At 46.8% G+C, this 26,296-nt stretch overlaps 1 protein-coding gene across 2 annotated transcripts in view; it reads right to left on the bottom strand.

Moving 5' to 3' along the window:
* Window positions 1–26,296, bottom strand: part of vwa8 (von Willebrand factor A domain containing 8) — a 463,584-nt gene that overhangs the window by 137,707 nt on the left and 299,581 nt on the right. For both annotated transcript variants that reach the window (XR_011595909.1, XM_070894160.1), the window contains exons 27-33: window positions 20,997–21,105; window positions 15,731–15,869; window positions 12,929–13,128; window positions 9,184–9,303; window positions 7,264–7,328; window positions 5,077–5,202; window positions 1,935–2,044 (exon numbers count right to left, since the gene is read on the bottom strand). Coding sequence is in view for 1 of the 2 variants with exons in the window: in XM_070894160.1 (XP_070750261.1) it covers window positions 1,935–2,044; window positions 5,077–5,202; window positions 7,264–7,328; window positions 9,184–9,303; window positions 12,929–13,128; window positions 15,731–15,869; window positions 20,997–21,105 (869 nt within the window). In the remaining variant the exon portion in view is untranslated. The remainder of the gene's footprint in view (window positions 1–1,934; window positions 2,045–5,076; window positions 5,203–7,263; window positions 7,329–9,183; window positions 9,304–12,928; window positions 13,129–15,730; window positions 15,870–20,996; window positions 21,106–26,296) is intronic.

Raw genomic sequence — 26,296 nt, 5'->3', positions numbered from 1 at the left:
GAAACAGTGTCGGGACGTCTGCACATGCGCGTTGGAGTGTGCGCCCTCGCTCCTCGCCCCCAGCCTCTCAGTGTGTGTGCTGCAGCATGGAACCCGATCATCATCATCACACCGGCTGCTGGTGCGCCCCGCCCCTATCCCAGGCCGAGTGACCTACCGCACAGGCCGGCCCGCTTCCTTCCCGGGCTGAAGATGAAGGTAGGGTACAACATAAGAACATAAGAATTAGGAACAGGAGTAGGCCATCTAGCCCCTCGAGCCTGATCCGCCATTCAATAAGATCATGGCTGATCTGGCCGTGGACTCAGCTCCACTTACACGCCCGCTCCCCATAACCTTTAATTCTCTTATTGGTGAAAAATCTATCTATCTGTGACTTGAATACATTCAATGAGCTAGCCTCAACTGCTTCCTTGGGCAGAGAATTCCACAGGTTCACAAACCTCTGGGGGAAGAAATTCCTTCTCAACTCAGTTTTAAATTGGCTCCCCTGTATTTTGAGGCTGTGCCCCTAGTTCTAGTCTCCCCGACCAGTGGAAACAACCTCTCTGCCTCTATCTTGTCTATCCCTTTCATTATTTTAAATGTTTCTATAAGATCCCCCCCTCATCCTTCTGAACTCCAACGAGTAAAGACCCAGTCTACTCAATCTATCATCATAAGGTAACCCCCTCATCTCCGGAATCAGCCGAGTGAATCGTCTCTGTACCCCCTCCAAAGCTAGTATATCCTTCCTTAAGTAAGGTGACCAAAACTGCATGCAGTACTCCAGGTGCGGCCTTACTAATACCCTATACAGTTGCAGCAGGACCTCCCTGCTTTTGTACTCAATCCCTTTCGCAATGAAGGCCAACATTCCATTCGCCTTCCTGATTACCTGCTGCACCTGCAAACTAACTTTTTGGGATTCATGCACAAGGACCCCCAGGTCCCTCTGCACTGCAGCATGTTGTAATTTCTCCCCATTCAAATAATATTCCCTTTTACTGTTTTTTTTCCCAAGGTGGATGACCTCACACTTTCCGACATTGTAGTCCATCTGCCACACCTTAGCCCATTCGCTTAACCTATCTAAATCTCTTTGCAGCCTCTCTGTGTCCTCTACACAACCCGCTTTCCCACTAATCTTTGTGTCATCTGCAAATTTTGTGACACTACACTCTGTCCCCTCTTCCAGGTCATCTATGTATATTGTAAACAGTTGTGGTCCCAGCACCGATCCCTGTGGCACACCACTAACCACCGATTTCCAAACCGAAAAGGACCCATTCATCCCGACTCTCTGCTTTCTGTTCGCCAGCCAATTCTCTATCCATGCTAATACATTTCCTCTGACTCCGCGTACCTCTATCTTCTGCAGTAACCTTTTGTGTGGCACCTTATCGAATGCCTTTTGGAAATCTAAATACACCACATCCATCGGTACACCTCTATCCACCATGCTCGTTATATCCTCAAAGAATTCCAGTAAATTAGTTAAACTTCCGCCATCTCTTTTAATACCCTGGGATGCATTTCATCAGGACCAGGGGACTTGTCTACCTTGAGTCCCATTAGCCTGTCCAGCACTACCCCCCTAGTGATAGTGATTGTCTCAAGGTCCTCCCTTCCCACATTCCTATGACTAGCAATTTTTGGCATGGTTTTTGTGTCTTCCACTGTGAAGACCGAAGCAAAATAATTGTTTAAAGTCTCAGCCATTTCCACATTTCCCATTATTAAATCCCCCTTCTCATCTTCTAGTCCTTCATTGAAACACCTGTGAACTCATCCCTTTTTGGCGTGGAAGCAAGTCATCCTCGATATGAGGGACTGCCTATGATGATGATGACACAGTCAGTGACTGAGGAACTCTGATTCGTTAGCTTCAGACAGCTCCTCGAGGCGAACAGAAAGTGTATGTGCCCGTTTTCACTTCTGAGCAAATCGCCTACCTGCTGTGAACCCGAATCCCATGCTGACCGGCTCCTCGTTTATTACATGCAGCTGACAAACTCCAGACAAGTCAGAGTCAACCTGCATTGGCTTCGTCAGGAGGAACTTCCTGAAAGACGATAAAAATGTGTTTGTTAATAATTGGGGCCGGGGGGCGGAAATGATCTCAGATAGATTCGCGGGATTCAATCGGAGAATCTGAGTGGAGCCAGTGCACCAACCCACGGCACTCCAAGTTCATCGGTGATAAAAAGTTACCTTCCAAGGGAGTGGAGCCTTCTTAAATGGATTTTTATATTTGGTATACATTTTATAGAATTTGAAGCACAGAAATGTCGATTAGAATTATGGTCAACGACACAGATTTATGACTTGTCACTAAAACACTTACGCTCCCCCATCCCAGTTGTTCCCCCTGGGATGGTCCCACCTTTGCTCCCCTAAATCTCAGGAGCACAGAGTTAAGTGTATCTGGGGCAAAACTGGTTTTGCCATCCATCAACAGATCTGGCTGGACCTCATTGGGCACAATCAGCCTTGACACATCTCTGCCCAAACTCCTCCTAACACCTCTGAGAGGGTTCGAGGAGAGATAGGCGAGAAACCAGAGATGGGAGCCAATTTAGGGTTGGGAACGAGCCCTTGGGGAAGGTTTGGCTTGGTGACCATATCCTGCCTGGTGGCCATATCTGCCTGGTGGCCATATCCCGCCTGGTGACCATATCCTGCCTGGTGACCATATCCTGCCTGGTGACCATATCCTGCCTGGTGACCATATCCTGCCTGGTGGCCATATCTGCCTGGTGGCCATATCTGCCTGGTGGCCATATCCTGCCTGGTGCCCATATCTGCCTGGTGCCCATATCTGCCTGGTGCCCATATCTGTCTGGTGCCCATATCCTGCCTGGTGGCCATATCTGCCTGGTGGCGGGTGGCCATATCCTGCCTGGTGGCCATATCTGCCTGTTGACCACCCCTGTAGCAGGAGATCACAAACACGCAAGGTACCAAGGCCCTGTTTGAGACGCAGCTCAAAAAATTTACACGGAGCCAAGTCTTTCTTTGACAGCAATGAATTGAGGGAACAAAGGTTAAAAAGAATATCATGCTTCTTTAAACAGCAGAACTGTGCAGGAATGCCCAAGGTTATGCAATTTGGTTCAATTTCAAACTAGAGGTGGGAAGACACTAGAAATAAACATTCAAAAAGTTAAATGAAAATGGCGAAAGAACGACAAAAAATGCACGACACTGTAAAAGATCACGTGATCAGAACAGAACCCCAAGCTGCACATGAGCGATTGGCCCACATTGTGGGGGAAACAAATGGGCAACAGGATCCCAGGGGAACAGAACTCCTGAGTTGCTGGGAACCCCGAGACATACGCAGGCCTCTGGAAAGAAACATGGCCAATATTTAACCCTCCATCAACATAACAAAAACAGATTATCTGGTCATTATCACATTGCTGTTTGTGGGAGCTTGCTGTGCGCAAGTTGGCTGCCGCGTTTCCCACATTAAGACAGTGACTACACACAAAAAGTACTTCATTGGCTGTAAAGCACTTTAAGATGTCCGGTGGTTGTGAAAGGCGCTATATAAATGCAAGACTTTCTTTTAAATTTGGAATACCATACAGACATACATCACTGTTCCTTCACCGTGACTGGGTCAGTATTCTGGAATTCCCTACCCAACACCACTGTGAGAGCACCTTCACCACAAGAACTGAACTGGTTCAAGAACGCGGCTCACCACCTTGGCATGACAACTAGGGATAGATAATAAACGTGTCCACAATCGAGAACAAATAAAATAAAAGGCAACAGTATGAACGAGCTTATTTGTTTTCGTTTAAATTCTAGAATTTCTAATGCTTTCAGTATCATTTTTATATTCAGCGAGCTCCAAAGATAAAATGGTGGCTGCAATCATTTGGAAAAAATAATGCAATTGGCTCAAGGTTCAGCATTTGAATCGGTTCCTTTTCCTTGGTGATTGGTAACATTCCAAATCTAAATTTCAGAAATCACCTTCAATAAGTAGTTATTTGAGCTCATCAGGAAAACGTGATTCTTTTTTCTGTTACAGATTTAATGTATGCAAGACTTTTAATGATATAGGTTGCAGGTTTGGTAAGGATGACCTCATACCGATGAGAGTGATGGGACAAACAAAACTGAAGTGTTGATGCGTACAGAGAAAATTGTTGGATAGCAGGAAACGTCGCATGACCAGGTGATATGACTGGGGAGGTCATCTAAGTGTCAGCTGTGGCTCAGTGGGTAGCACTCGCTTCAGAGTCAGAAGGTTGTGGGTTCAAGTCCCACTCCAGAGATTTCAGCACAAAATCTCGGCTGACTCTCTAGTGCAGTGCTGCGGGAGTGCTGCACTGTCAGAGGTGCCGTCTTTCAGATGAAATGTTAAACCGAAGCCCCGTCTGCTCTCTCAGGTGGATGGAATAGATCCTGTGGCACTATTTCGAAGAAGAGCAGGAGATTTATCCCCGGTGACCTGGCCAATATTTATCCCTCAATTAACATAACAAAAATATATCATAGAACCATAGAAATTTACAGCACGGGAGGAGGCCATTTCGGCCGACTAAGAGCTGTCCACCCTAATCCCACTTTCTAGTCTTGGTCCGTAGCCATGTAGGTTATGGCACTTCAAGTGCACATCCAAGTACTGTTTAAATGTGGTGAGGGTTTCTGCTTTTACCACCCTTTCAGGCAGTGAGTTCCAGACCCCCACCATCCTCTGGGTAAAGAAATTTCCCCTCAAATCCCCTCTAAACCTTCTACCTATTACTTTAAATCTATGCTCCCTATACAAGACAGATTATCTGGTCATTTATCTCGCTGTTGTTGCTGGGATGTTGCAGTGCGCAAAGTTGGCTGGAACATCTCCCTGAAATTACAACAGTGACGATACTTCAAAATACTTCACTTGCTGTAAAGGGTTTGGGACGAATGTGCGTGATGATAGCGCAACCGGTTGTCTTTAGAAGTACCAGTACGAAGGTAATGAAGCAGCAGTCAATGTGAATAACCTATCGACCGTGTCCACTAGTTGCTGTACCTGATCTACAACTTACAGGAGCGTCCAGTCAAAGAGTAAAAGAAATGTGTAGCACTCACTTGTTAGTTTTACTCTCCACCAGCAGCCACCTATCTTCAGCCACCAAATGGACCGATTTAACGTTGATCGGCAGGGATATGGAATGGGCTCGACCCTCCAGAACATCCAACACATCCAGGGAATTCCTGTAAAACGCACACGCGCCCGTCACTGAACATGCGACTCCAATGTTTTTTAGCGAGGTCTCAAAACAGCCGTGAAAATGCTCTGCAGATTTCTGAAGCTGCAGCTGAGTCAGTTACGTGTACTATGTGCACACTGCAGTTCCCAGTGTTCCCATCAGTCTCCTGCAGTGACGCACGAGGAGAGTGAAGAGCAATTGCTGTCTTCAGGTGAAGAGGGATTAAATGAACCAGGGTGCACAGGCACAATTCTGCTCCCATTTTGAAGTCATGCACACTGTCCTTAATGTTATATTCCCATTTATGATGGAAATGGCCGAAGTCAGCTGAAATGACACCCTTCTGCCATCGGTGGGCGCTGTGCAGGTTTACACAGGCAGTTGTCACTATTAAACGTGGCCATAGAATTGACACTGAGGAAAATTGGATAGGAAGTGTGTGCAGAAGTAAGATCTTTTAATACATACATGGCAAATTCGGTGATTTAGCCCTTTTAAAGTATCAGTTCTGTCAGTTTAGGCAATAGAAAGCTGCTGCAAGATTAAAGATGCTGGGGCTAGATTAGGTGTGATTGTTCCACAGTAGCCGATCTGTCTCTCTTTTGCCCCCTCAGCTTTCTCCCCTTGTGTCCTGAAGGCCCCGACCCCTGCTGGAGTACCTTCCCATGGGCCCTCTGGTACCTGGTCTAAGCGGTCAATCAGTGTCAGCTATGGTTCAATGAGGAGTTCGCCCACCTGAGTCAGAAGGTTGTGGGTTCAAGTCCCACTCCAGGAACTTGAGCCGAAATCCACTGAAGGAGTGCTGCAGTGTCAGAGGTGCCGTCTTTTGGATGAGACGTTAAACCGAGGCCCAGTCTGCTCTCTCGGATGGATGTAAAAAAAAAACCATGGCACTATTTTGAAGAACAGCAGGGGAATTCTCCCCAGTGTCCTGGCCAATATTTATCCTTCAACCAGCATCACTAACACAGATTATTTGGTCATTATCACATTGCTGTTTGTAGGAGCTTGCTGTGCACAAATTGGCCGCCGCGTTTCTTACATTACAACAGTGACTACACTTCGAAAGGTACTTCATTGGCTGTTAAGCGCTTTGTGACGTCCTGTGGTCGTGAAACGTGCTATATTAGTACCTTCCGCCCGGTCACAGACTTCCCCCTTTGTTCTTTCCCTGCTCCCTCCCTTTCCCTCTGTCTTCACATGTTATTCCACGGCAAGGGGCATCACAAACCTTGATGATTCCCCTCCTCCACCCCCACATGGACAATGGAGTCAGTGTTACCTGAGGAAGGATATACTTGCCATAGAGGGAGTGCAACGAAGGTTCACCAGACTGATTCCTGGGATGGAGGGATTGTCCTATGAGGAGAGATTTGAGTAGACTAGGTCTATATTCTCTCGAGTTTAGAAGAATGAGAGGTGATCTCATTGAAACATACAACATTCTTACAGGGCTTGACAGGGTAGATGCAGGGAGGATGTTTCCCCTGGCCGGGGAGTCTAGAACCAAGGAACACAGTCTCAGGACAAGGGGTAGGCCATTTAGGACTGAGATGAGGAGAAACTTCTTCACTCAGAGGGTGGTGAATCTTTGGAATTCTCTACCCCAGAGGGCTGTGGAGGCTCAGTCTTTGAGTATATTCAAGACGGAGATCGATAGATTTCTGGATATTAAGGGAATCAAGGGATATGGGGACAGTGCAGGAAAGTGGAGTTGAGGTCGAAGATCAGCCATGATCTCATTGCATGGCGGAGCAGGCTCGAGGGGCCGAATGTCCGACTCCTGCCCCTAATTCTTATGTTATGTTGCCACTCTAGCTTTAGTTACTTGGCAACAGAGCAGGATGTGAATCCGGACCCTGCCCCAGTCTGTACTGCTCAGGGGCACAGGAGACAGCGCAGTCACTCACCCAGCCCAGCCTCAATGGTAGTTATGGGTGGAGACTTGCCTGATGAACAAGTCTGGCAAGCAAAGCTCCCACCAGCAACGCAAGCTCGGCAACACGCCTGGTAATACATTTCTTAAAGAAAGAATCAATCTTATTGAAGCAAAAAAGGTTCTTACCCCTGCACCTTGTAGAACACAAGCCAATTTTTGTGTGAAAATTCCCGGCACATTTTGTAACCAACCTACAAATGAAAAGATAACAAATGTTAATGCCTTGCTTAAAAATGTTACATCTACACAGAATATTACTTCGGAGCAAAACCCTCTTCTTCCAGTCGATACTACTGGATTATAACCCTGTATGGTTTTGAAGAAGTAAATTGGGGTAACACTATTTGTGCTGCTCAGTGAGTTCACTGGTCATCTCTTTCAGCCTCACAACCCCGAGATGTCTGCGCTCCTCTAATTCTGCCCTCCTGTGCATTCTTGATTATAATCGCTCAATCAATGGCAGCCGTGCCTTCTGTTGCCTGGACCCCAAGCTCTAGAACTCCCTCGCTAAACCTCTCTGCCTCGCTTTCCTCCTTTAAGACGCTGCTTAAAGCCTCCTCTTTCCTGCCTTAATTTCTTATGTGCCTCAGTGTCATATTTATTTGTTTTGTCTTAAAATACTGTTGTGAAGCACCTTGGGACGTTTTACTACGTTAAAGGCGCTATATGAATACATTTATTGTTGTTGAGTTGATATTCAATGGAATTTAGAAGAATGAGAGGGGATCTCATAGAAACATATAAAATTCTGACGGGTTTGGACAGGTTAGATGCAGGAAGAATGTTCCCAATGTTGGGGAAGTCCAGAACCAGAGGTCACAGTCTAAGGATAAGGGGTAAGCCATTTAGGACCGAGATGAGGAGAAACTTCTTCACCCAGAGAGTGGTGAACCTGTGGAATTCCCTGCCGCAGAGAGTTGTTGAGGCCAGTTCATTGGATATATTCAAGAGGGAGTTAGATATAGCCCTTACAGCTAAAGGGATCAAGGGATATGGAGAGAAAGCAGGAATGGGGTACTGAAGTTGCTTGATCAGCCATGATCATATTGAATGGTGATGCAGGCTCGAAGGGCCGAATAGCCTGTTCCTGCACCTATTTTCTATGTTTTTATGTTTCTAATCAGAGGCTGTAAATTTAAGGTGATCACCAAAAGAACAAAGGGAGAGGTGAGGAAAAATATTTTTATGCAGAGGGCGATTAAGACGTGGAGTGCCCAATCTGAAACGGAAACTTAAAAGGGAAATGGCTTAATATTCGGGAAAGAAAAATTTTCACAGTCTGGAGAAAGGGCAGGGTAATGAGAAGAAGTAGATAGTTCTTTAAATGATAATAGAAATTACATTTTGGAGTTTGTTCAATGTAACAAGCTCTCAGAGCTTTGATCAAGCTGTAAATTGTTCAACCTCTGCCTTTTTGGCCTCTCGCACAACCCCGATTTCCTTTGCCCCACCATTGGCGACCGTGCCTTCAGCTGCCTGGGCCCCAAGCCCTGGAATTCCCTCCCTAAACCTTGCCGCCCCTCTCTCCTTCTTCAAGATGTTCCTGAAAACTAATCTCTTTGACCAAGCTTTTGGTCACTTGTCCTAATATCTCCTTCTGTGGCTCGGTGTCAATTTTTGTTTGGTAACGCTCCTGTGAAGCACCTTGGGAGGTTTTATGACATTAAAGATGCTATATAAATGCAAGCTGGCTTTGTTGTTTGTTGTCTGCACTGCTCACGAGTTCCAGCTCTTCAACACACTCCCAACCATTACACTTTACACAGTAAATACAGTGAGGCTGGACCCCCAGCTTGGAGCATGGGCCAAAGATAGGTTCCTTAACATTATCGCACCAATTCTTCTAGTCACACTCCCATCGAGGAGGGCGCATTGCTGAATTTACCCACATGACAATGTCGTGGGTGAAGTGCATTCATCACATAACGCAGTTTGGACATCAGTGACTTGAGGTTTTCCTTTACCCATATGTCACATCAATTGAAAAACTACAGACAAATGAAAAATTATTCATATTTTCCAGGTTGCACGAATGGAGTTGCTGACCTGGTCCTCTCTATTCGCCCACCAGTGTGCTTGTTTGGGAAGAGGTTGCGGTTCCTTTCCAGAAAAGGTGATACGACTGACCGCACCATTGGTCAAGTTCAATAGCAAGATCACGTTACTCTATGAAAGAAAAACAAAACCATGTATTACGTAGAATTTATAGCACAGATCAGGCCTTTCAGCCCAACTGGTCCATGCCGGTCTTTCTGCTCTGCACGGCCTCTTCCCACCCCTCTTCATCTCATCCTAGCAACATATCCTTCTATTCTTTTCACCCTCATGCACTTACCTTGGAGAGGGTGCAGCGAGAGGCAACGAAAGGGCTGAGATTCCACTCCAGATACTGGCACGTCATGTTGCCAGCGTATGAGGAGTGGAGGGGGTTGGGGGAGATGTTGGGCGGGGAGTGGGGGGGGGGGGGAAGAGGACTGCTCTGGGTTTCCCGCTGTCCTCATTTAAATCTGACAATGCTCCTGGGAATGCGGAGGTTGGGATTTCCTGGCACAACCCCTTGCAGTGCCACCTGCCCTTGCTGTTGGTGGCAGAGTTTGACACGGGTGCTTTTCTGCTGTGTCTTTGTGCTGAGATAAGGTGGCAGACGGCCAATGTCAGGAGGGCAGGAAGGACAGTCTGCATCAGGGTGAAGGGCCTTATACGGTTGGTTCCAGCAGTAAATCTGAAACCATACTGAAGAGAATAAATAAACGTTCGATCCCAAGAATGTAGCCGATGACGCAATCCCAGCAAACCAAAAAGAGAAGTGGACAAACCCCCAAGGTTGGGGAAACTCAGTTGGGACACGTTTAAAGCTGTTTCTGAAGGCCGAGCGGCTGCAGGAGCATCTTTGCTCGCACTTTTAAAGGCGCACAGCACTCACACGGCAATAAGTCCACAATCATTGGGCTTCCTGGAGCAGCAAAGGGCACAGCCCCATCATACCGCAAATCAATGTTGAAGTAAAGCAATAAAGATGGTGATTGTATGCAATGGGCTGTCGAGGGAGGTGGTGTATCAACAAATGCAAGAGCAAAAGATATGAGCAGCATTTATCCCTGTAACTTCCTCCAGCCCGACAACCCTCCGAGATCTCCGCGCTCCTCCAATTCCGGGCTCTTATGCATCCCCAGTGTTCATCACTCCCCCATTGGCGGCCATGCCTTCAGCTGCCTAAGCTCTGGAACATTTTAGATAAGTCAGTTAAGCTAGTACAAGACACAGCACCAGGGCCTGATGGGATATATCCTAGCATCCCAAGGAAAATAAGGCAGGAAATTGAAGAGGCCCGAGATATGATATTTCAGAACTCTATTGAGTGCGGATGTGAGCCAAAGAGTGGCCAATGTAGTACCCATTTTTAAAAAGGGAGATAGAGCTCATCTGAGTAATTACAGACTAGTTAGTTTAACATCTGTGTTAGGGAACAATTTAGCCTTTAATTCAGGATGAAATTACCACATCTAGATAAAGAGAAAATTGTTCGATTTCAAAAGGGACAATCATGCTCGACAAACCTTACGGAATTGTTTGAGGAGGTAACAGACATGGCTGACTGGGGAAATGCAGCGGATGCGGTGTACATGGACTTTTTCAAAAGACCAATGGAACCTACAAAGAGATATTGGTAAGATGGTGGAATGGGCTAGACAGTGGGAGACGGAATTCATTGCAAGTGTGAGGTGATGAATTTTATAAATAAATAACAACAGCAATTATACTCTGAATGGAAGTCGGTTCGATGCTGTGGAAAAGCAGAAGGATTTGGGGGTACAGGTTCACAGACATTAGAGGCAGGGTGATAAGGCCATTTGGAAAAAAAAAAGCTAATAGAATTCTGGATTTTATCTCGAGGTATAGAATATTAAAACCAAAAGGTAATGATAAGCCTAAGCCTATATAAAACTTTAATAAGACCTCAGTTAGAGTACTATTGTATGAAGGATATTAAGGCTTGAGAGAGGGTACATCAAATTCACTAGGATGCTGCCGGGCAGGAGGAAATATAAGTACAAAGATAGACTTGGAAAACTGGCACTGTTTTCATTCGAACAACCCAGATTATAGAGCAATATACTAGAAGACTTTAAAATGATGAAAGGATAGGTCAAGGTAGATAGAAGCAGACTGTTTTTAGTAGTTTTTATAAATTAATTCCTGGGATGTTTGCGTTGCTGGCCAGGCCAGCATTTATTGCCCACCCCTAATTGCCCTTGAGAAGGTGGTGGTGAGCCTCATTCTTGAACCGCTGCAGTCCGTGTGGTGAAGGTGCTCCCAACAGTGACTTTGTCATGGCAGTTTGGTACGGCTTGCTGGGCCATTTCAGAGGACAGTTAAGAGTCAGCCACATTGCTGTGGGTCTGGAGTCACATGTAGGCCAGACCGGGTAAGGGTGGTCATTAGTGAACCAGATGGGTTTTTATGACAATCTGGTAGTTTCAACTGTACAGGGTATTGGTGAGGCCACACCGAGAGTACTGCGTACAGTTTTAGTCTCCGTATTTAAGGAATGACCATCATCGGCGGTCCCTTGTATTGAGGATGACTTGCTTCCATGCCAAAAAAGGATGAGTTCACAGATGTTTCAATGAAGGACCTAATATTCCAGATCCCGCACTACATGTTGAAGGGTGGAAGATGCCTGTGTGTGGATTTGTTTTAATGTGTGGTGGCCGTTGCACACCAGCCACCACACGGGCTTGACAGAGCTAGGTCTTGGTCCAGTGGCAAGGATTAACCAAGACGACTGGAGACCTGCTCTGTTACACTTGCATTGGAGGCAGTTCAGAGAAGGTTCACTAGGTTGATTCGGGAGATGAGGGGGTTGACTTATGAGAATAGGTTGAGTAGGTTGGGCCTCTACTCATTGGAGTTCAGAAGAATGAGAGGTGATCTTATTGAAACTTATAAGATAATGAGGGGGCTCGACAAAGTGGATGCAGAGAGGATATTTCCACTCATAAGGGAAACTAAAACTATGGGATATAATCTCAGAATAAGGGGCCACCCATTTAAAACTGAGATGAGGAGAAATTTCTTCTCTCAGGGGGTTGTAAATCTGTAGAATTCTCTGCCCCAGAGAGCTGCGGAGGCTGGGTCACTGAATATATTTAAGGCGGAGATAGACAGATTTTTGAGCGCTAAGGGAGTAAAGGGTTATGGGGAGCGGGCAGGGAAGTGGAGCTGAATCCATGATCAGATCAGCCATGATCTTATTGAATAGGAGCAGGAGCAGGCTCGAGGGGCTGTATGGCCTACTCCTGCTCCTATTTCTTATGTTCTTATGTACTTGGTCACCATTACTGATGCTAGCTTTGAGGAGTCAAGAACGAGAGGCAATCAATACAAAGTTAACTGTGAGAGAGTTAGAAGACAGGGCAGGAGAAAGTTCTTCACATACCGAGAGTGTGATCAAGGCAAAAACAATGTCAACATTCAAGGTGAGATTGGATAAGTTGGTGAAGGAAAAGGGGTAAATACGACTCGGGCTATTTGGTGGCGTGGAGAGTAAACACTGGGATGGGCTGTTTCGGGTCACGTGACCCGTTTCTCTGTTGTAACTTCTACATATTTCTGAATTCATACGATGGGGATTACTGAGCACGCCAGCGCAGTCTGCAGGTTAACTCACATAACAAGCAGGTTTCCTCGTTAGTTTGTCGGTGAACTTTTAAAAATGCCACGTTACACCACTGAAATAGCGCAGAGCATGATTACCGCGTCAAAAAAATGGCTGGAAACTTCAAAATACCTGCTCCTCGTGAAGCACGACCTGGTCTTGTAGCGGTTGACTGAGTGGAGCCACGGTCACAAACGGCTGCCAGACCCCACCAGCATTGCGGGGGAAGATGTCGTACAGATCCAGGTGGTGCACGGTGCTGCCAGGCACGCTCGCCGAGTACAGAGAGACCGGGTTGCATGTCGTCACGTAAACAGTGTCTTTGGCTTCACCTGTGTGAGATCAATGGTCGCGGTCAGCGGACGGGATCTGCAAATCCATCACCACTAGCAGATGTAACCTTTATTTACTGCTACACATTTAACGCGCCCTGACTCCTTGCTTCCTGTCGCTGGAGATAAGGGGACGCATTTCAAACTCCCACTTGTTATGCCCCCTTCCGGCCCGTCCTGTCCCGTCTCCAAGTTACAGATGGGGTTGTGAGCCGGTTTCCACTCTCTCTGTACTACTCGTGGGCAGGTACAGCAGGAGCAGCGAGGTCGGGGCAAAGGAGCAGCAAGAGTTTGTAGAGGGAAGTGACCGGGGCCCAGGAGAGGCGAGAGTTCGGGGCCCAGAAGAGGCGAGGGCCCAGGGGCAGCACGGGCCTGCCCACACTGCGATATGTGTGTGCACTAGGTCCCCAGTCGTCTTGGTTAACCCTTGTCACTGGACCAAGACCTCGCTCTGTCAAGCCCGTGTGGTGGCTGGTGTGCAATGGCCACCACACGTTAAAAAAATCCACGCACAGGCATCTTCCACCCTTTAGGATGTAGTTCAGGATCCGGAATATTAGGTCCTTCATTGAAACACCTGTGAACTCATCCCTTTTCGGCGTGGAAGCAAATCATCCTCGCTTCGAGGGACTGCCTATGATGACGACTCCTCGCTGGCCCGGGTTGCAGTACGGTTGGTTGGAGACTCTGCCCCGGCCCAGACAAATTTGTAAAGCAGCCTGGCTGATGCAGTGGCTGTGCTGCTCCACATGGAATGCATTAACTGAACTATCTTTTTCACATTTAGTAGCTGGCTGGTGACAGAATCCCTGCATTAGTGAATCGATCGTTCCCACATTAAAGCAGAATGCTCATCAACTATATGCAGATGTCAGCTGTGGCTCAGTGGGTAGCATTCTTGCCTCGGAGTCAGAATGTTGTGGGTTCAAGTCACATAAATCCAGGCTGACACTCCAGTGCAGTGCTGAGGGAGTGCCTTTCGGATGAGGCATTAAACCGAATTCTCGTCTACTTTCTCAAGTGGACCCATGGCAAAATTTCGAAGAAGAGCAGGGGAGTTATCCACGGTGTCCTGGCCAATATTTATCCCTCCACCAGCATAACAAAAAAAACAGATTATCTGATCATTATCACATTGCTGTTTGTGGGAGCTTGCTGTGTGCAATTGGCTGCCACGTTTCCCACATTATAACAGTGACTACACTTCAAAATAACTTAATTGGCTGGAAAGTGCTTTGGGATGGCCTGAGGTCATGAAAGTAAATGCAAGTTCTTTCTATAATACTTTTTGTTGTTTTATTCTTGGGTCTCCTCTCCCTCCCCACACTGTCCTGGGGGCAGGGTATGGGTCCTCTCCCTACCCACACTGTCCTGGGGGAGGGTATGGGTCCTCTCCCTACCCACACTGTCCTGGGGGCAGGGTATGGGTCCTCTCCCTACCCACACTGTCCTGGGGGCAGGGTATGGGTCCTCTCCCTACCCACACTGTCCTGGGGGCAGGGTATTGGTCCTCTCCCTACCCACACTGTCCTGGGGGCAGGGTATGGGTCCTCTCCCTACCCACACTGTCCTGGGGGCAGGGTATGGGTCCTCTCCCTACCCACACTGCTCTGGGGGCAAGGTATGGGTCCTCTCCCTACCCACACTGTCCTGGGGGCAGGGTATGGGTCTTCTCCCTACCCACACTGTCCTGGGGGCAGGGTATGGGTCCATGCAGACCTGGAGCCCGCACTGCCCACTTTCCCTGGTGAGGCCAAACTGTGGCCAAACAGTCCTGTTCCAACGAGGGCGGGATTCATTTGAGCCAGACTACAATCGCCCATTTTGAATAGAGGAAGAAAGGATTGTGGGGACGTGAATAAGCCGCTTGGCTCTTTGGCTCTGATCTCAGTCCCACCAACCCACCTCCTGTGGGTCAGCTGTGCCTCAGTGGGCAGCACTCTGGCCTCTGAGTCAGAAGGTTGTGGGTTCAAGTCCCATTCCAGGGACTTGAGCACATAAATCCAGTCTGACACTCCAGTGCAGTACTGAGGGAGAGCTGCACTGTCGGAGGTGCTGTCTTTTGGATGAGACGTTAAACCAGGGCCCCGTCTGCCCTCTCAGGTGGACGTAAAGGATCCCACGGCACTAGTTTGAAGAGGAGCAGGGGAGTTCTCCCCAGTGTCTCGGACAATATTCCTCACCAACAGCACTAAACCAGATGATCTGGTCATTATCACTCTGCTGTTTGTGGGAGCTTGCTGTGCGCAAATTGGCCGCTGCGTTTCCCACATTACAGCAGTGACTATATTTAAAAAGTACTTCATTGGCTGGAGAGCACTTTGGGACATCCTGAGGTTATGAAAGTCAAATGCCAAGTCTTTCTTTATAACCATCTCCCCAATCCCTTCTCTCTCTAGAAACTCATCAGCTGCCTTGTAAATCCATTCACTCCAATCGCATTTCCTACTCACTGATTCCACAAGTCTCGGACTCTGTGCACCCTGGACTTCCCTTCTTGCTCCTAACTTGCTAATTATAATCTGTGTCCACTGGGGAACAATCTGACTGAGAAGGTGGTCTTTCCCTGATGTGGAAATGCCTGTCTTTGAGAGGGCATTACCTTTGGCTGTGGCAATGTCACAGACGATATTAACTTCATTCAGGGGAATTCTCCAGTGGGCCTGTTCCTCTGTGAAGGTGAGTCCCCTCGACTCATGCCGTTCCAGGGGATATCCCTGAACCTTCAGGTACACGGGACCCTATTAGACAGAAGGAAAATGGTTAAATCCCATTCAGAGCTAAACACAACACTCGCGATCTGACGTTGCCTCCAATAATAAAACTTCAAATAGACGTCCTCTCCTTTAGGAGTACATTAAAAATACCAACGGCATCTGGTTAATTGATGTACCTGACACAAATCAAGTTTTCAAAACACAACTGACTAAGAGACAGAAAACAGGGAATAGTGGTGAATAGCTGTTTATCCAGATGGACGGAAGGATACAGTGGTAAACCCAGGGGTCGGCATTAGGACTACTGCTCTTCTTGATAGGCAAGAGGAGCGGGGTCAGCCGGGGGGGCAAAGGAGGGAAGTGGGGTCAGGAGGGTGGGGGGGCAGAAGGGGTCAGGAGCAAGGTCAGCGGGGCCAGCTGGGGGGGGGGGGGGGGGAGCGGGGTTGAGGGGGGGGGGAGCGGGGTTGAGGGGGGTCGTCGGGGGGGGGAGGGGCAGGGTCATCAGCGCTATAATGAGCCTTCAAACAGAAAAATCAAGGAGTAACATCACGGGGCAGCAGGTAGGTGATTGGTTGGTGAGTACTAGAGTTTGTTTTTAGTCTAAGAAACTGTAAATTGCTATAACTTTTGTTTATTAAATTAGTAGCTAAACTAGATAAACCAAATAAGTAATAAACTTAAATAATTGATTAAAAAATAATTAACTAATCAAATAAATAAAGGTTAGATAGAGATGGCAGGGCAGGTGGTGAGCGGTAACTGCAGCATGTGGGAGTTGGTGGAGACCAGTGAGATTCCGAGCAACCACATCTTCACTAAGGGTCTGCGGCTCGAGCAACTTCGGCTCAGAGTTGTTGAGCTGGAGTAAAGAGGTGCAGACATTGCGGGGCATCAGGGAGGTGGAGAGTTACCTGGACACTTTGCTTCAGGAGGCAGTCACACTCCTTATGTTATATAGTACTTTAGAGTTTGTCAATTGTCAGGGACAGGAGAGTGTGACTGCGAGTCAGGAAGGTATGGGGATATAGTGACGGAGGAGCCTCAGGCCTTGGCCATGTCCAACAGGTATGAAGTACTTATTGCCTGTATGGATGAGAGCAGGGACTGCAGGGAGGATGGGCAAACTGACCACGGCACCATGAAACAGGAGGCCATTCAAGTGGGGGGAGTAAAAGGGAACGCGGTAGTGGTAGGGGACAGTATAGTCAGGGGGATAGATACTGTTCTCTGTAGCCGCGACAGGGAGTTGCCACGGTTGTGTTGCCTGCCAGGGTTAAGGATATCTCCTCGCGGCTGGAGAACAACTTGGAGTGGGAGGGGGAGTATCCAGTTGTCGTGGTCCTCGTAGGAACCAACAACATAGTTAGAACTTGGAAAGACGTTCTGCTGAGGGAGTTTGAGGAGCCAGGATCCAAATTAAAAGCAGAATCTCAAAGGTAATAATCTCTAGATTGTTACCTGAACCACACACAAATTGGCATAGACAAACAGATTAGAGGTTTAAATGCGTGGCTCAAAGAGTGATGTGAGAGGAAGGGCTTTCAGTTAAGGACGGGCTTCACTGGGACCAGTGTCTTGGCGAACCATATAACTAGGGCAGTAGACAGGGCTATAAACTAATGAAGGGGGGAGGGGAGGATTCAGGAAAGAGTAAATTTTAAAGCAGCAAGAGAAATGTCAAGGCTCTCGAGCAGAGTTGAGTTTTGGGTAAAAAGAAGCAGAGTTGGTCAGGACTGAGATGAGGAGAAACTTCTTCACTCAGAGAGTTGTTAACCTGTGGAATTCCCTACTGCAGAGAGTTGTTGATGCCAGTTCATTGGATATATTCAAGAGGGAGTTAGATATGGCCCTTACGGCTAAAGGGATCAAGGGGTATGGAGAGAAAGCAGGAAAGGGGTACTGAGGGAATGATCAGCCATGATCTTATTGAATGGTGGTGCAGGCTCGAAGGGCCGAATGGCCTACTCCCGCACCTATTTTCTATGTTTCTATATTTAAGAGGTTATTAATTAGGGCTCATGGGATTGGGGGCAATATACTAGCATGGATTGAGAATTGGTTAACGGACAGAAACCACAAGGATCGGTGCTTGAGCCCCAGCTATTCACAATCTATATCAATGAGTTGGATGAGAGGACCAAATGTAATATATCCAAGTTTGCTGATAATACAAAGCTAGGTGGGAATGTAAGCTGTGAGGAGGATGCAAAGAGGCTTCAAGGGGATATAGACAGGCTACGTGAGTGGGCAAGAACATGACAAATGAAATATAATGTGGAGAAATGTGAAGTTATCCACTTTGGTAGGAAAAATAGAAAAGCAGAGTATTTTTTAAAATGATGAGAGATTGAGAATTGTTGGTGTTCAGAGGGACCTGGGTGTCCTTGTACACCAATCACTGAAAGTTAACATGCAGGTACAGCAAGCAATTAAGAAAGCAAATGGTATGTTGGCCTTTATTACAAGAGGATTTGAGTATAAGAGCAAAGGCGTCTTACTGCGATTATATAGGGTCCTGGTGAGACCACACCTGGAGTATTGTGTACAGTTTTGGTCTCCTTACCTAAGGAAGGATATACTTGCCATAGAGAGAGTGCAACAAAGGTTCACCGGACTGATTCCTGGGATGGGGGGGTTGTCCTATGAGGAGCGATTGAGTAGACTAGGCCTATATTCTCTAAAGTTTAGAAGAATGAGAGGTGATCTCATTGAAACATACAAAATTCTTACAGGGCTTATTAGGTGAATCTTTGGAATTCTCTATCCCGGAGGGCTATGGAGGTTCAGTTGTTAAGTATATCTAAGACAGATATCGCTAGATTTTTGGATATTAAGGTAATCAAGGGATATGGAGATAGTGCAGGAAAGTGGAGTTGAGGTGGAACATCTTTATTGAATGGAAAAAATGGAAAATGGTGTTCAACAGAGTCCAGGAAAAATATATTCTGCTAAAAAAATGAGAACGAGATAAACACTAAAGAGACACCGTGGATGCATAAAGCCACAAATGAAAAATTGAGGGTAAGGAACAAGGTGTACATTAAGTACATAGACAGAAGGGGAGAGCAGAATATGAAGAGATTAGGAGAGAAGTAAAAAAAAAACAATTAGGAAGGCAAAGAGGAATCATGAAATTAAATTATCGAGGAACAATAAACAAAATAGTTAAATATTTTACAGGCACATAAATAAAAAAAGTACGGTTGGGATGTGAATAGGACCACTAATGGATAGAGAGGATAACACAGGATAATACCACAGGCAGTGATAGAGAGATGACAGAAATATTAAATAGTTACTTTGCTTCAGTATTTCCAGAGAGATAGAACAGATATAGGATGATGAGATTAGTAATGAGATAAGTACATTTAAAATAAAAAGAGGGGATATATTAAGTAAACTAATCAAACTTAAAGAGGAAGAAACCCTGGTCCGGATGGATTACATCTACGCATTTTTAAGACAATCTAGTTAAGAGATAGCAGAGACATTACTACACATATTTAATAATCAATTAGAAAAAGGTGTAGTGCCAGAGGACTGGCGGGTATCTAATGTAATACCTATATTTAAGAAGGGAGATAGGTCCAGGGAATTATGGACCAGTCGGCTTAATATCGGTGGAAGGAAAAATAACGGAATCCCTACTAAAGGAGAAAATAGAAGAACATCGCGAAGACAAAAATATAAGAATGAATAGTCAGCATGGATTTCAAAAGGGAAAGACTTGCTTGACCAACCTGATTGAATGTTTTGAAGAGGTAACAGAGAGAAAGGACAAAGGTAGATGTAATTTATCTAGATTTTCAAAAGGCCTTCGATAAGGTACCCCATAATAGACTGATGTACAAGGTCAGAGAATGTGGAGTCAGGGGACAAGTAACAGAATGGATAGCTAGCTGGCTTCAAGACAGAAAGCAGAGAGTAGGGGTAAAGGGTAGCTATTCACAGAGGCAGAAGGTGGGTAGTGGTGTTCCACAAGGATCAGTGCTGGGACCACCATTGTTCACTATTTATATTAACGATTTAGACTTTGAAATCAAAAACACAATTTTGAAATTTGCAAATGACACCAATTTTTTTTTTGGGGGGGGTGGTATAGTTAATACTGAGGAGGACCAACAAATTACAGGAGCTCATTAATAAACTTGCAGAATGGGCATGTAATTGGCAAATTAATTTCAGCACAGATAAATGTGAGGTATTACATTTTGGTAGAAAAAAACAGAGAGGTTGCTTATTACTGGGAGGATGCGAGTCTGGGTAGGGTAGAGGAGCAAAGGGATCTAAGAGTACAGATAAACTAATCACTAAAAGTATCGACACACGTTAGCAAGGCAGTAAAAAAGCAAACCAAGCACTAGGGTTTATTTGAAGAGGGATAGAATTGAAAAGTAGGGAAGTTATGCTAGACCTGTATCGAACCTCGGTTAGACCCCACTTGGAGTACTGAGTGCAATTCTGGTCGCCATATTATAGGAAGGATATAGAGGCACTAGAGAGGGTGCAGAGACGATTCACAAAGATGACACCAGAAATGCGTGGGTATAATCAGGAAAGGACGAACAGGTTGGGTCTCTTTATGCTTGAAAAGAGAAGGCTGAGGGGTCACCTAATAGAGGTCTTTAAAATCATGAAAGGTTTTGATAGAGTGGATACAGAGAGAGTGTTTCCACTTGTGAGGAAGAGCATAACTAGAGGCCATCAATATAAGATAGTCAACAAGAAATCCAACAGAGAATTCAGAAGAAACGTCTTTACCCAGAGAGAGGTGAGAATGTGGAACTTGCTACCACAGGGAGTAGTTGAAGTGAATAGTATCGATGCATTTAAGGGGAGGCTAGATAAACCTATGAAGGAGATGGGAATAGAGGGTTATGCTGATCGGGTGAGATGAGGAAAGGCGGGAGGAAGCTCGAGTGGAGCATAAACACCGGCAGGGACTGGTTGGGCCGAATGGCCTGTTTCTGTGCCGTATATCTATGGATATCCTATTCAAGTTATGTTAAACTTATGGAACCTTGGGTAGACCACACTTACATGCAGTCTGACATGATAAGATTTCAGTTTGTCTCAGGTTTTGTATTGGAAGTACAAATCTTATAAATGTATACATTGTCATGTTGTACAGGAAGAGTAAACGGATCAAACCTTTATTTTTGTCTGCTGAGACTTTGTAGGGCAAAGAAGTTGCCGGCGTGTGCTTTCTGGTTCGTTGAAAGTCCAGTGGCTGGTTAATTTACACTCTGGCAAAGGCAACCTATCAAATATTTACAAATTAGAACATCGGAACTTCACAACAGACCAATACATCCCTTGGCCAGCACGGCAAGGTGCAATGTTCACTGCTGAAACTAGAAGCAGAGCAATTGTTGGACTGGCACTGCGCACCAGACAAACACAAATTATACTGGCCACTGGAGGAAAAGAGAGAGAGGAGGGTGGTGGGAGGGAGTGGAGGAGGGAGGCGGGATGGAGGGCGGTTAAGAGGGAGGGAGGGGAAGAGGGAAGGAGGGAGGTGAAGAGGGAAGGAGGGAGGTGAAGAGGGAAGGAGGGAGGGGAAGAGGGAAGGAGGGAGGGGAAGAGGGAAGGAGGGAGGGGAAGAGGGAGTAAAGGGAAGGAGGGAGGGAAGGAGGAAGGGTAAGAGGGTAGGAGGGAGGGTAAGAGGGTAGGAGGGAGGGTAAACAGGAAGGAGGGAGAGTAAACGGGAAGGAGGGAGGGTAAACGGGAAGGAGGGAGGGTAAGAGGGAGTAAAGGGAAGGAGGGAGGGTGGAAAAAAAACTTGCATTTCTATAGCACCTTTCCTGACTTCAGGACATCCGGCAGCACTTTACAGCTAATTAAATATTTTTGAAGTGTAGTAACTGTTGTAATGTGGGAAATGCGCAGACAATTGTGCACAGAAAGATCCCACAAACCGTAATGTGATAATGACCAGATAATTTGTTTTGCTATGTTGATTGAAATATAAATATTGGCCAGGACGCCGGGGATATCTCCCCTGCTCTTCTTCGAAGTAGTGCCATTGGATCCTTTTGTCCACCTGAGGGGCAGACCGGGCCTCGGTTTAACGTCTCGTTCGAAAGACGGCACCTCCGACAATGCAGCACTCCCTCAGCACTGCACTGGAGTGTCAGCCTAGATTATGAGGAAAGGTTGAGTAGGTTGGACCTCAGAAGAATGGTGATCTTATCGAAATGTATAAAATTATGAGGGGGTTTGACAAGGTGGATGCAGAGAGGATGTTTCCACTGATGGGGGAAGACAAGAACAATAGGACATGATCTTAGAATAAGGGGCCGGCCATTTAAAACAGAGATGAGGAGAAATTTCTTCTCTATGAGGTTTGTAAATCTGTGGAATTCGCTGCCTCAGAGAGCTGTGGAAGCTGGGACATTGAATAACTTTAAGACAGAAATAGACAGTTTCTTAAACGAAAAGGGGATAAGGGGTTATGGGGAACGGGTGGGGAAGTGGAGCTGAGTCCATGATCAGATCAGCCATGATCGTATTAAATGGCGGAGCAGGCTCGAGGGGCCGTATGGCCTATTCCTGTTCCTATTTCTTATGTTCTTATTCGATAAATTAGCCCTTGGATAGAAATAGAGATGGTAACAAGAAGGAACAAGTTTCAGCTGGTCTCAAAAAGAATTGAAGGTGAGGTTATAAAATGCCTTTTTACAGAGGATGGTTAGAATATGGAATTCACTGCCACGACAGCGCAGTTTCCTAGTTCTCCGCTCTCCCGCCCACATTGTTCCTCCCACTAAACCGAATGAGTCAAAAATCACAGGCCGCGAGCAACAGAGGCGGAAAATCCCGGTCCATAAATTGCATTAAAGAGAATGAGATGTTCATAGAATGGTTACAGCATGGAAGGCCATTCGGCCCTTTGAGCCCGTGCCGGCTCGCTGCAAGAGCGCCTCAGCTAGGCCCACTCCCCGTAGTCCTGAAAATGATTTTCCTTCCGGTACTTATCCACCTCCTTTTTAAAAGCCGTAATTGAGTCTGCCTCCACCACCCTTTCAGGCCGTGCATTCCAGATCCTAACCACTCGCTGCGTAAAAACATTTTTTCTTACATCACCTTTAGTTCTTTTGCCAATCACCTGAAATCTCTGTCCTCTGGTTCCCGACCCTTCCACCAATGGGAACAGTTTCTCTCTATCTATTCTGTCCAGACCCCTCATGATTTTTCTCATATTCCCTTTTTGCAGCTTTCACTACTTTCTTTGTATCTTTTTGCTGTTCTTTCTATCTTTCCCAGTCTGCGGGATTGCTACTGTTCTGTGGTTCTCGTATTGGACTGTACAGCCACCTAAGGACTCATTTTCAGAGTGGAAGCAAGTGTTCCTCAATTCGGAGGGACTGCCCATGATGATGACGACTTTTAATTATCTCTCGCCTCTTTTGTTGACCAAGGTTGTTTAATTGCACAAGTAGAGCTCCTGCCCTTTGGGGGCATGTACCCCTAAGTCCATCAACCTCCTTCACCTGGACTGAGCAGTGGGAGAACTTACCATTCTGCTACACCTGCAGCTGACATTTTTACTCAGCCTCTGGTCAGCCAACAGGAATATATTTTTCCATCCTGGCACATTGCCCATCTGCAGCTGTACCTCGTTACTTCTAGAGGAAAAATCACCGAGATAATCCATTTCTCAAACCCTCTGTCTGCCCACTCCACCCTTCAGTTGATCAGAGGTCTGCGGCCCGACTCTCGTATCCTGCCATTCTCACTGAGCGACAGCAGCCAGCTACATAATTACAAGTTATCATTGAAAGAGCGGCCTTGGGAGCAGCGTGAGGGCCCCGACCTGCGTGAGAACACCAGTGGCAGGTCAGGGCCATAAAAGGCGATGACCAGCGGCCCTGGGAGCAGCATGACTGCCCCGACCTGCGTGAGAACACCAGTGGCAGGTCGGGGCCATAAAAGGCGACGACCAGCGGCCCTGGGAGCAGCGTGGAGGCCCCTTCAGGGAGCAGTGTGAGCTGGTGCAGGAGAGCGACGGCAGTGAAGAGGATTGGATTGGATGTCACCATAACCCAGGGTCGGTGATTGGAGCGTGGGCAGGTACAGCAGGAGCGGTGAGGTCGGGATGAAGGACCGGCGAGAGATTGTCAACGGATGTGATCAGGGCCCGGGAGACGCGTGAGTTCAGGGTTAGAAGAGCCGAAGGCCCAGGGGCAGCACGGGCCAGCCCACACTGTGATATGTGTGCGCACTGGGTCCGTGCAGCAGAGCTGGTCTCCAGTCGTCTTGGTTAACCCTTCCCACTGGACCAAGGCCTAGCTCTGTCAAGCCCGTGTGGTGGCTGGTGAGCCACGGTCACCACACGTTAAAAAATCCACGCACAGGCATCTTCCACCCTTCAACATGTAGTTCGGGATCTGGAATATTAGGTCCTTCATTGAAACACCGTGAACTCATCCCTTTTTGGTGTGGAAGCAAGTCATCCTCGCTGCGAGGGACTGCCTAAGAAGAGAAGATGATTGTTGAAAGAGTCTCACGGTCACCCACCCCCCGATATTGACGTGCAAGTATGGACCTTCTTAATTTTAAATTCAAAATTGTACATGGAAGCAGCATACAATCAGAATGAAGTGCTGCAGATAACCTGCAGGTGGCAGTATACGGCCAGAAACAAACTCAATTCAATGGCCAATAATGACCTGAGCAGCTCTGAGCATTTCACTTACCCATTTTTTTGCCAGATTTTAAACCTCAGCTCACTAATTTGCAGAAATCCATATTACATCAAAGATTATATTAAAAATGTATAAACACAGAGCTCTACTCAACCTTTGAGTGAATTTCCCGTCCACGTAACATGGGCAAATGACTTACAGCTCGTATTGCCTTGGAAATATGTCCCTTTATATAGGGTCCTGGGGAGACCACACCTGGAGTATTGTGTACAGTTTGGGTCTCCTTACCTAAGGAAGGATATACTTGCCATAGAGGGAGTGCAACGAAGGTTCACCAGACTGATTCCTGCGATGGGGAGATTGTCCTCTATGAGGAGAGATTGAGTAGACTAGGCCTATATTCTCTGCAGGTGATCTCATTAAAACATACAAAATTCTTACAGAGCTTGACAAGATAGATGCAGGGAGGATGTTTCCCATGAGCTGGGGAGTCTAGAACCAGGGGTCACAGTCTCAGAATAAGGGGTCGGCCATTTAGGACTGAGATGAGGAGAAACTTCTTCACTCAGAGGGTGGTGAATCTTTGGAATTCTCTACCCCAGAGGGCTGTGGAGGCTCAGTCTTTGAGTATATTCAAAACAGAGATCGATAGATTTTTGGATATTAAGGGAATAAAGGGATATGGGGACAGTGCAGGAAAGTGGAGTTGAGGTTGAAGATCAGCCATGATCTCATTGAATGGTGGAACAGGATCGAGGGGCTGAATGGCCTATTCCTGCTCTTAGTTTTGGAGTATCTCATCACATGACCTCCCTTCCTTGCACCATGGGTCAGAACCGGGGAGGTTTCACTCCCAGTGCAGAGCGTCCGTGGCTGGGAGCAGAGGTCGGAGATGAGGTTGTTGCCCTTCAAGGCCAATTCATATTCCCAGCTAACTTGGGAATCCAGACCAGGGGCCGAACCTTGCAGAATCCCATCCGAGCAGCATTCTGTGCGAGTTATCTGCACAGGGTATCTCGCACAGGTACATGTACTGAACACTTGTTTGCTGCATTCACTAACAATAGCAGATGGAAACGGTCCATTATTTCACATCGACAAAAGGGTCAATTTAATCCTTTCAACAGGATGCTGACTTCCCCCTTCCCCCCCCACCCCACCGAGCTCATCTTTGTGTTGACCACGTTAACACACCTGCCACTGTAAGGAACGTGGCCTTTCATGTGCTTCTCTCTCACAATGCACACGCTTTGAAGCGTTCAAATGAATGCACATTTCTCACATATACACTCCGCCATCTTCCCCTCGTCCACAGGTGCACACACAGCACTGTCGCTCTCACTCTTTTTGATTCAGATGCTACTGTTCTGTTGGGGGCGTTCGAATTTTTAGTAAGCTTAGCATCTCGCGATGTGTGCCATATTTGACCAAGAAATGACCTGTCGACCACATAGCCACCTCCGTAACATCGCCCATCTCCATCCTTGCCTCAGCTCATCCGCTGCTGAAGCCCTCATCCATGCCTTTGTTACCTCTAGACTTGACTATTCCAACGCACTCCTGGCTGGTCTCCCATATTCTACCCTACGTAAACTAATGGTGATCCAAAACTCGGGTGCCCATGTCCTAACTCGCACCAAGTCTCGCTCACCCATCACCCCTGTGCTCGCTGACCTTAATCAGTTAAACAATGCCTCGATTTCAAAATTCTCACCCTTGTTTACAAATCCCTCGTCCCTCCCAATCTCTGTAATCTTCTCCAGCCCCACAACTCCCCCCACCCCACCCCCCGCGATGTCTGCC

This window comes from Pristiophorus japonicus, chromosome 11 (genome assembly GCF_044704955.1).
Source record: "Pristiophorus japonicus isolate sPriJap1 chromosome 11, sPriJap1.hap1, whole genome shotgun sequence".
In the NCBI taxonomy this organism is placed as follows: domain Eukaryota; kingdom Metazoa; phylum Chordata; class Chondrichthyes; family Pristiophoridae; genus Pristiophorus; species Pristiophorus japonicus.
This window is presented reverse-complemented; position numbering and strand designations above follow the sequence as displayed.